Consider the following 10,881-nt stretch of genomic DNA (forward strand, 5'->3'; position numbering starts at 1 on the left):
AACTGCTTCCTGAGCTGTGATAGGGAGAGCATGGACACGCCCCCTGAGCTGCAGCAGAAAAGACACTCCCCTTAAAGGATAACTGTCACACTTAGACCCTAATTTCAATTTTCATATATGTAGTTACTAATAACATGATATTTCAGAATCAGTTACTATTAGACTGACTTACCCCATATTTAATAAGATTCAGCCCTTAGCAACCTGTCTGCATAAAACTGCCAAGAAGTGATAAGAAGCTCATAAAGTCTCAAATTATGGCGCATCCCCTGACGAAGCCGCAGGCAGCGGCGATATTCATGGGGATCCATTCCTTCCACCTCAGCTGATATCTGAGACTTGTACCCACTGCAAGTAACAACTTGTATATTTCAATAGTATTCTCTGCAGCAATAACTATTGCATTAGTTGCACTTTTTTCTTTTTCTTTTTTTTAGATAACTAGTACTGGATATTTTTGATGTCATATAGAACTGTTGTATCCACAATTTTCACTTGCACCTTACATGCACCGGCCACTTTAGAGATTTATTTATTCTCTGTCTGATTTCTGTACTTGATATCTCGTCTTACTGAGATACATTACCCGATTAGGACAGATTGTTCGGAAAAGCTTAGTTAATCATTTTTACCCTACACCTCCCATGTAACATTGTTTTTAATGGTTTTAAAAAAAAATGTGATCATGTTGGACATTAATAAAGTATGAGATTTAATCATATGATTTCATGGTCTGCGCCATTTATTTTATGTGCTCTTTCTTATAATTGGTTAAATTATAGCGCAAATACACCGTGCATACTAATGTGGAACTTTTTTATGCATAATAGCCTTGATAGATGCTCCTCTCTGTGTCATTTTCTACATGTCTCATTTTATGATCTCTGCTTACTATTGAGTTTAATCTACAGGCAGCATGTTATAGAGGAGGTTGATGTAGTTTTATGGGAAAAAATTCAGTAAAACTTGTATTTCATTCATTTCAATTTCTGCTCCTTCTGGGGTTTGAAGTCAAGGAGACATCCTATCAGTGATTGACAGCTCTCTCTGTATACACAGTCATGGAGGGAAGGCTGTCAGTCACTGATAGGACGTCTCCTGGACTTCAAAGCTGCAGATTATTAGGTTCCCTTTCAAGGGGTTTTCTGAGTGTTCAGGATAGGTAATCAGCATCTGATCGGTTGGGGTCTGACATCCGTCAGCACTGCCAATCAGTGGTTTGAGGAGGCCACAGCGTTCCAGTGAGCGATGCAACCTTCTGGTAGGTTACCCTAGACCAGATACTAATGCTCTGTCCTGAGGATAGGTCATCAAAATTAAACACTTGGAAAACCCCTTTAAATGATCATGTACCTCACAGGAACACCTTACATGTACTGTATCATGAATATACATGTACTGTATCATGAATATGTAACACAGGAAAGGCTTCTGCTTTGTGCCATTGATACTTTCAGCAGAGAATCTGCATTTTTCTGGTCTGTTGCTCATATACAGTATATATCCTTTTTGTCTGCTCCTTAGTGAAAGATAGCACTACTGCTGTCCTAACCATAGAAATGGTTAATATATGCAATCTTGTTAATGTTCAGTCACCTACTGCAGTGCCTGTCTTTTATAACCAAATATCAGGCATGTAATAAATATAATGCATGTGTATAGTATAAAATACAATGCAGCAGCTAATAGCATCAGCATATCAGATCAGTGTATTTTCTACCCAAGCTTCTGCAACCTGCGCAGGCTGGGAGTTCCTAGAGCTCAAGAACCTGAAAGCAAGCATACAGAATGATAGTACATGGGAGGGAGAAGGGGCGTGCTGAGGATCTGAGGTCCGCTCTCCAGCTTCTTCATGCAAGTCTAGCTGCTGGGATACAGTATAATCTTCAATACCCAGCAAGGGAAAGATCAGACCTGACCACAAGGAACTCTTCTCCCATTCTCTTTCCAGATTTCTGTGACGTTTCTGAGGCGCTTGTACAGGACTAGACCCTCTAAGAAGAATGCCAGAGGAATTGTTTTATTTGGACATGACATACAAGAAAACATTTATTTCAGTTATTTTATTCAGAAATTCTACAATGAACTGGGGTGAAGACCTCAGTTGATTCTTTGACTGAAGCCTACACAGATGTCCGCAGTACCTATTGGTTTGGGCCATGAAAGATCAACCTGTTGAAGGTAATGATGTCTATACTCTACCTGCTTCTTCAAAATTGCACTTGTACATTGATGTGGTCCTTTGCTACTGCCATACCTGAATTTCTCTAAAGGTCAGCACAATTCTCCAGTGGAAATGAAGAAGTGTCATATGCTTGTTCTGAAGTTTCATGGTGAGAACGTCCCACAACTTTATTTATGGCCAGGTGAGAACCATGCCCAGTGAAACCTTTTCAGACAATGTAACCAAGGATTACTACAATAATTACACCTGGCCAGAAGACCCCTTGTATCTTTTCCCAGTCCCAGTTCTTACAGGAATAACTGTGGTTTGTGTTCTTCTGTTTATTATTGGGATATTTGGTAATATCATGACCATGCTAGTAGTGTCCAAGTACAAGGATATGAAAACTACAACGAACCTCTATCTCTCCAGCATGGCATTCTCAGACCTCCTAATCTTTCTCTGTATGCCACTTGATTTGTACAAGCTCTGGCAATATAGACCCTGGAATTTTGGAAGCCTCCTCTGCAAGCTGTTTCAGTTCATCAGTGAAAGTTGCACTTACTCCACAATTCTAAACATCACAGCTCTAAGTGTGGAGAGATATTTCGCCATCTGTTTTCCTTTGAAAGCTAAGGTAGTCATCACCAAGGGCAGAGTGAGATTTGTCATCTTTGTTCTTTGGGCAGTATCTTTTGTTAGTGCAGGACCTATTTTTGTCTTGGTCGGTGTTGAACATGAAAATGGGACCAACCCTCTAGAAACAAATGAATGTAAAGCTACCGAGTATGCAGTTAAGTCTGGGCTCCTCACTATCATGGTGTGGACATCAAGTGTTTTTTTCTTCTTGCCTGTCTTCTGCCTCACTGTCCTGTACAGCCTTATTGGAAGGAAACTGTGGAGAAGGAAGACTGACTCTTTAGGACCAAGTATCTCTCACAGGGACAAGAATAACAAGCAGACTGTCAAAATGCTAGGTAGGAAAGCAATTCTTGATATTTATGTATTGTGCTTTCTACCATTCTCTTATAATCTAATTACAACTGCATTTGTTCCTCTAACCGTATCTATATTGTATTTATGTGTTTTTGAGTATTTTATGACTTTTTGGTTGTATTAATATACTTTGCAATATGAAATTATATATCATTATCCATGAAGTCATCTTTATCTCACCTCTAGGTGCTTATATTAGCAATTTCATGACCAGTGACTCAAAATAGCTCTCTTTATGCTATCTATCTATTTAACTATCTATTTTAAAGTGTAGCATTTATGGTATTTAGCATTGTGTCTAATTACTTATGTACCTATAATCTTCAAATCTGTTTTTTGGCGGTCTTTTATATTGTGTTTTGTGCATTCTGCATTGTAAATATTAGCAGTTCAAATCACTTTTTATGCTTTTTTATCTTTAATTTTGGTGGTGTTTTTATGCATGGTTTGTCCAATTGTTTTTGCAAGTTCTGTTGAAAAGCCTATAGATAAAAAATGCCTAAAAGCTCTCCATATTTAGAAGGTGCTGAGTTGTGCAAGAAACATCACTGTCCCTAAAGTGCAACTAAAAACTAACAAACCAAAACACGCTGTAGGTAGATCTCTCATTATTTTGCTATATATTATCTGACCACTATGTTTTAGAGCCTTAGGGTAGGTTCACACAGGTTTTTTTAAGGAGTTTGAGGCAGATTGTCCTGCATGTTTTTCAACCAAAATCAGAAGTGGATTGAAAAGGAATTTGAAATATAAAGGAGAGACTTAGACCTCTCCTTTCTGTGGGATCCACTTCTGGCTTTGGTTGGCAAACCTGCCTCAAAGCCTCCTCCAAAAAACTCAGTGTGTACCTACCCTAAGGCTCTAAAACATAGTGGTAAAAGTCTATAGCAAAATATTTTTGAGGTCTACCTACAGGGTGTTTTGGTTTGTGGCCAGTTTGACACTGCAAACTGCTATGTGTCAATCTGGCCAAAAGTAGCCATCTGGTTCATTTTGTTGTTGAAATGACTCTAAGACCACACTGCTAAAGTGCTAGGGTTAATAAAACAGAAAATCTTTTCTCTTTTGAAGAAAGATGTTTAGCTGAGGTTTCCATGGTAAGTAGTAACTGGGCTCCCCGCCATTCAGTGAGCTTTCATCTTATTAGCAGTCTGTGGCTCCTCAAAGTAAATCATTTTTGCTTAGTACATTAGTTGCCCCTGCACCAAAGGAATAATAAAACTAATTATACTTTACATACAAATTTGTGTTTGCACATGAAACTATAAGACACATAGGCTCCTATGGGACAAATAGCTAAACTAGGGCCATGTAAACGTATTTTGTGTTCACAGGGATGGCAGTAAACCAGTATAAAAAGTGATGCCAATGAGAATATACACTTCATAGCTACTATAAATAGAGCAATCACAGGAAATCACTACATGGAGGTCATGCATTGTAGTCAGTTATTTATTGCATACTCCTGCCCCATAGCTTGTAGGCTCAGATAAACTATCGCTTAATGATAATTGCCTGCTCTTATTAAAGACAATTAATTGTCTTATGATGTTAAACTCTTGTTTTATCAATTGATATGCAGTTTGAAGTGATATAATCTACTTTTTAAAACACAAACATTATCTGGGTATAATTTGTAGTACTATTAAAAGGATTTTCCAGGCTCCTGATACTGATGACCTATCTTCAGGATCTGTCATTAATATCTGATGAGTTGGGGTCCAACACCTTGTACCCCCCACAATCAACTGTTCCCTGCAGTCTACTATGCTGGAACAAGCTCTTTGAATGGAGAAGGTAGCAGAGCTCCATTCAGAGTGTAGTGGCCATGCTGGGTTACTGCAGCTCATTTCCTATTGAAGTCAATAGGAGCTGAGCTGCAGTAACCCAGCACGGCCACTACACTCTGAACGGAGCTGTTCTTCCTCTTCCATTCAGAGTGCTAGTTCCAGCATCGTAGACTGCAGGGAACATCTGATCGGCGTAGGTGCGGAGTGTCAGATCCAAACAAATTGGATATTAATTACCTATCCTGAGGATAGGTCATCAGTATCAGGAGAGTGGAAAACTCATTTAATCCAAGTCTTCCTCATTCATTACTATAATGCCAGAACCAGAGCAGAGACTGACACTGGCACTGTAATAGAGAGGGGGTGGAAAATGATGCTTTGCACAACAATGTAGATTTATATCTGACTGGGACTTTGGACACCACAATAGTGACTATTAGAGGTAGTAGCCCAACATTAGAGACTCAGGGGTACATTCAAACATTTTGCATAAATTTGTGCATCCATTTTCCCACCCATTTCTAATGTCTGTTTTCTGTCCATTTTTAATATCCATTAAAAATATATGTTAAAATGGATGAATTTTATTGGCTTTTTTAAGGCCCAACACGGTGCCTCTAGTATAAATAATGCCCCCATAGTGCCCCCAGCACATATAATGGCCCCCATACAATGCCCCCAGTCTCAATAATGCCCCTGTACAGTGCATCGTGTTTAAATAATGCTCCAGTACAGTACCCCCAGTTTAAAGAGGACCTTTCATGGTTTTTATTTATTCTAGATAAATACCTTTACTTGCGGGGTACCGCCCACTGATGCTGCCACCCTGTCTGTATTTTTTTTAAATATCGCTCCTGCGCCCTGCTGTGCCTCCCTGTAGTTTTCCTGCTCAGTATGTTAAAGCCTCTTTCACACTACCGTATGGCTATTTCAGTGTTTTGCGGTCCATTTTTCACGGATCCATTGTTCCGTTTTTTGTTTCCATTGTGTTTCAGTTTTGGTTCCGTTTTTCCGTATGACATATACAGTATACAATAAATAATAGTGGGGCACTCTCTATAGTATTGGGATTTTATGGGTAATATAGATAATATTCAGATAATATGTGGTACAATCAATGGTATAGATAGATGGATAAAAACCATATGGTTAATAGTATAATTAATTTGGCAGCAGTAATAACTAAATAAATATATATTGTATCGCAATATTGCTAAAAATTAATCACCAATTCATCAAGAGATCTCAATATCTGGAAGGATAACAATCAGCCGGGCCTCTAATAATATAGAATGCTCGCAATGCAATGGCAACCCGAAAGTCTTTATAGCATGTGTTCTGGGTAGATGACCCTATTGTCATTCAGTGGGACTAGTCTTCATTGGTTCTGTGTGAAACAAGCGCTGTGCTACTCATTTCTGCTGCAGATTTTTTTGCACTGTGCAGCTAAAATACTGGGAAGCCCCATTTTTAGGCATGGGATGCATAATTTCATCAGGTTTCACAAGGATTATTTCATGCTGAAGTCCCTGTTAAACCCAATACATGTGAACAAGGCCTAACAGAAATGTTTTTAAATAACACAGTAAAGGTAGAGTGGACAGACGCCGGGCTTTAGGCTAGTCCGGTTTCCCGGCCTCCTGTCCTCCGTCCAGCACAAGGCCTGGACAGATACTGGGGGGCCCTCCTTTTCTGTATGTAGGTCCACACTCAGGCAGTAGTAATATACTGTCTGAGCATGATCTGCAGCCACAAACTGATTGTCCCAGGCTTTGTCTCACCCCCAGTCAGTCACTTGAGCAGCGGTCGGTCGTGTCACTCTGTGACAAACTGAGGGGGAGAGAAGCACTCCGAGCCCCCGCGGGGCTGATCTTTAGGTCTTCCCGTTCTTTTGCCGGCACCGTTACAGGGATGTGGCTTAGCGGAGTTGGGGTGTGGCTTGTTTGGGTGAAACAAGTGGCCACCCTACTGGTCAGCAGCACATCTCTATGTGCAAACAAAGGATGTTCTGCTGACAGAAAGCAATTCGAATTTGGACAAACGATCGTACTAGCGATCGCTCATCCACCATTTGCATCAACCAATGTGAAGACCTTTTAAACGATCGCCAAACGATTTATTGTATCATTGGTTGTTCAGGACTGGGTATCATCCTATGCAAGCCGCCATACTCGCACACTCCACTGTAAATGACCATAGCAGCCAGATGTAGAACTGTGGTGAATAGGACTTTGTGAATTGACAGGGTTTTCAGGACATGCTGCCCATTGAACACAGTTGAAGGCCATTTAGCCCCATGGCTGTGTCCTGTTTGTCACAATTTTGTCACATTTTTCCACAGGGACGTCAAAAACGTTTCCATTGAAAACCATCTTTTACATATAGTACCCTCCAGTTTACCATAGATTTATGAAAATTATTGAGAAGACAAATTGTCTTCGCTGCCCAGAGCAATCACGGCAAAGCTTTCATTTTTTAAGAGCACTATAACAAATGAAAGCTGCGTGCTGATTGGTTGCTATGGGCAACAAAGAGAGTTTCCCTTTTAGACAGCTTCATAAATCTCTGTTCCAAGAAAATGTTAGTAAATGATTTTATAAAACAAATCAGGATCAGAACCAAATTTTGATAAAAACAGCATTTATTAATTGCATGGTTGCAGCATAAAAACCTTGTGTGAATACGCCTTAGAAGTCCTACATATATCGGAGTACAGTAATTTAGAGGGGCCCTAAACTTCTATAAGTTAGGCCTCCTGCATACAAGTGTAGATGGGATCTATATCACACAGATTCGGAATATTGCGCTAATGCATTTCAGTGGATCCATGCACATTACCATATCAATTACAGTGGATAATATATGCAGAGTCAGCATGAAAAGTACAGTCCTGTATTGGCCTGAGCATTGAATACAGTGTTTAGATCGGTGATATTGAACATCATTTAGAACAAAATGGCCTGTAATTCAGTTGCACTTAATATGCACGTCCTCAGGTTGCTGAGTCAAAAGAGAGAATCATTAATATGTATGTATACCTATGAATCTTTTTGTTCTGGTTGACATGGCTACAGCCATGGACATGTGAAACCAGTACATGTAACTATTAAAGCATTTTCCGGGACTTAGATATTGATATCCTCAACATAAGTCATCAATATCAGATTGAGTCCGACACTCGTTACCCCGACCAATCAACTGGAAACTATACAGTAGACGGAAGTCTCCATCCACTGTGTAGATTCCAGTGCCAGCGCACTGAAGATTGACTCCCATTCACATGAATGGGAACGGAGCGGCGGTACTTTGGCACAGCCACTACACAGTGGACAGAGCTTGTTCACTTTAGAGTTTCTGGCTCTGGTGTCTGCCAGATATAACTTACCTGTCGGATCCTCACCAAGCTGATATTGGCGCTTTATCCTGTGGATCAGCCATTAATATTTAAATACTGAAAAACCCCTTTGAAGCTTTGCCTCCTAGATACTGTAGACTAATAAGTTATAATACAGTTCGAGTTTTGTAGTTTAGCAAGCATTCTAAAGAATAATAAAACACCCCAATGTGTACATGTATAACTGCTACAATAAAAGTTGTAGAGGAGTTCCACTTAATAAAACAGCTACATTTATAAAAAATGAAAAATAAATATTTTGCTAAAATATTTCATATTGTCCACAGAAATGACTTATTGGCAGAGCTTTAGTATTTTGCCATTTAAAATTATTAAGATCAGAAGTCCTTAAAAAGACTGATAAAATTAATTTCATCTTCTGGGTTTGTGACTTTTTAAATGCCATTTCACGTAAATCTAGACGAAAGCCTACGCTGCCCGTACCATTCTCTAAAAAGCGAACATGGTGGGGCTTAGTGTGGGCTGCCGGAGGATGTTCTCAGCTTATGATGCAGCATTTAAACCTCATTCACATGTCCGTGTCCGTGCTCAAATCAGTGAGCAGGTGGTCAGTTATGCATCCGCGAAGCTGTCCGTGAAGGATCCGTGTTGGGTCCGTGTGTCTGTTTTTTGTTGTCCGTGTTGCATCCATCTTTCACTGACACTGAGCAGCTGAAAAAAAAAATTCACAACATCTCTGTTTAATGATCCGTAAAACATGGATGCAACACGGATGGCATCCGTGGTTTTCACGGACCCATAGACTATAATGGATGTGAGGAATCCGTGAACACGGACAGAATAGAGCATGCATCCGTGCTAAAAACACTGACCCACGGACCGTGCTAAAACACTCAATACACATATAAAAATGAATAGGGACGTTTGCTGTCCGTGGAGAACACGTGAAACACTGACTTGGAAATGAGGCTTAACCCCCCCTTCCTGACTAGGTGCATTTTCTGTCTTTTTAGTGCCTGGGTCTTTGAAAGCCATAACTTTTTTGGTTGTGTAAATCATTTTTGCTCCATTTTTCAGTGATAATATTTTATTTTATCATGGGTAGGAGAGGGGCTGGAATCGGGGTTGAGGAGTATGGTGGCATATTTTATCTTTATTTTTTATTTTACACTTTGTGTCCCACATAAGGTCATTTAGGACCGTTGGGGGAATTTAACTGTACATTTCATTTATTGCAGATTTTTTGGTCCTTCACTGCTTGTCAATGAAGGACCAAAGTCTCTGCGGTAGCATGACAGTATGGCTGAGAAGACTTCTTCTGCAGGGGAAGTAAAAAGAGACGGTCTTGTCAGCTGCCAGGGGGAGAAGTACATTGATCCTGTCCAGATTGTAAACACATGAAAGCAAAAAAATAACAATAAATGATTTATGGTTTATGTTAATGACTTTTGGGATAACGCCTTTAATTGAACCTGCCCTTAATATACGTTTTGTATCTTTTTCAGCTGTGGTGGTGTTTGCCTTCATCCTCTGCTGGTTACCCTTTCATGTGGCACGCTACCTGTTCTCTAAATCCTTCGAAGCTGGATCCTGGGAAATAGCTCTGATCAGTCAGTATTGTAACCTGGTATCTTTTGTGCTTTTCTACTTGAGTGCTGCCATCAACCCCATTCTATACAACATCATGTCCAAAAAATACCGTGCAGCAGCCTGCAGACTATTCCGACTAAAGAAAGTTCACAGAAAAGCACCTTACGCTATGAATGATGAAAGTTCACCTGCTTGGACAGAATCCTACGTCAGCTCATGACAGGAAACATCTGCACAAGGAAAATGTGCCCTGCTTTTTGCCTGACTACACTGAAGCCATACTATTCCAGAAAATACCTTGTAGAATCCATAAATTGTGCTGTATTTCATTGTAACACAATAGTATCTCAGGATTAAAATGCTATCTACAGTGTATGTGTGATGGGAAGTCTGGCCAGTGCTTTGCACCAGGGAAAAACTTTAATATCCATTCCTATTTTTAGAGTTATTTTTTTCCTCTGTGACAGCGATATTTTTTGTATTGGTTTCTCAAACGGGTGCTGAAGGCAATATGGTTCTCATGTGGGACTTTCATAAGTTGATACAGTATTTATTAAGCTATAGCCTACTGTATGTGTCTGAAGTACTGCCATGAACTATCAGTTTTCTGTAATACATTTTACTTTTTCATGCACTTCCTGTGGCTCGGTGTCCAAAGAATAATGGTCCTCAGTACAGTATAAAGTTTTAATGTTGTGTGATAACAGAGAGGACAATAAAATCTCTTGGAAAACCTGTTATTGTGGTTATTGTTCAGCTTTCAAAAATAAGTGTTATTATCTTGTCTCCAAAATCAGATCTCTGAGTCATTTCATTTATATTGAATACTGATGCACTACTTACATAATAGCCAACTTACTGATAAAAGATATTCATCATGAGCAGCCAAATAAATGCAAAGCGGAGGCATCCATGAGCAACAAGCACAAAACTCGAGATCAACTTATTCCCAGTTCTGAATTTACATTTAAAAGGGTTTTAGTGAC

At 39.6% G+C, this 10,881-nt stretch overlaps 1 protein-coding gene across 1 annotated transcript; it reads left to right on the top strand.

Annotated features, from left to right (window-relative positions):
- Positions 1-1,866: 1,866 nt before the first annotated feature.
- GHSR (growth hormone secretagogue receptor) lies at positions 1,867-10,597 on the top strand. The gene is made up of 2 exons (XM_044291909.1): positions 1,867-3,141; positions 9,811-10,597. The coding sequence occupies exons 1-2, from the start codon at positions 2,331-2,333 to the stop codon at positions 10,113-10,115; spliced, it is 1,116 nt and encodes a 371-aa protein (XP_044147844.1). The 5' UTR covers positions 1,867-2,330; the 3' UTR covers positions 10,116-10,597.
- The last annotated feature ends 284 nt before the right edge of the window (positions 10,598-10,881 follow it).

Source organism: Bufo gargarizans, chromosome 4 (assembly GCF_014858855.1).
Source record: "Bufo gargarizans isolate SCDJY-AF-19 chromosome 4, ASM1485885v1, whole genome shotgun sequence".
Taxonomy (NCBI): Eukaryota; Metazoa; Chordata; class Amphibia; order Anura; family Bufonidae; genus Bufo; species Bufo gargarizans.

Bases quoted from the DNA above. Each gene is read 5' to 3' on its own strand.
- GHSR (XM_044291909.1), top strand. From the start codon at position 2,331: ATGGTGAGAACGTCCCACAACTTTATTTATGGCCAGGTGAGAACCATG. The intron at 3,142-9,810 runs GTAGGAAAGCAA...TATCTTTTTCAG, and splicing joins GCAGACTGTCAAAATGCTAG to CTGTGGTGGTGTTTGCCTTC.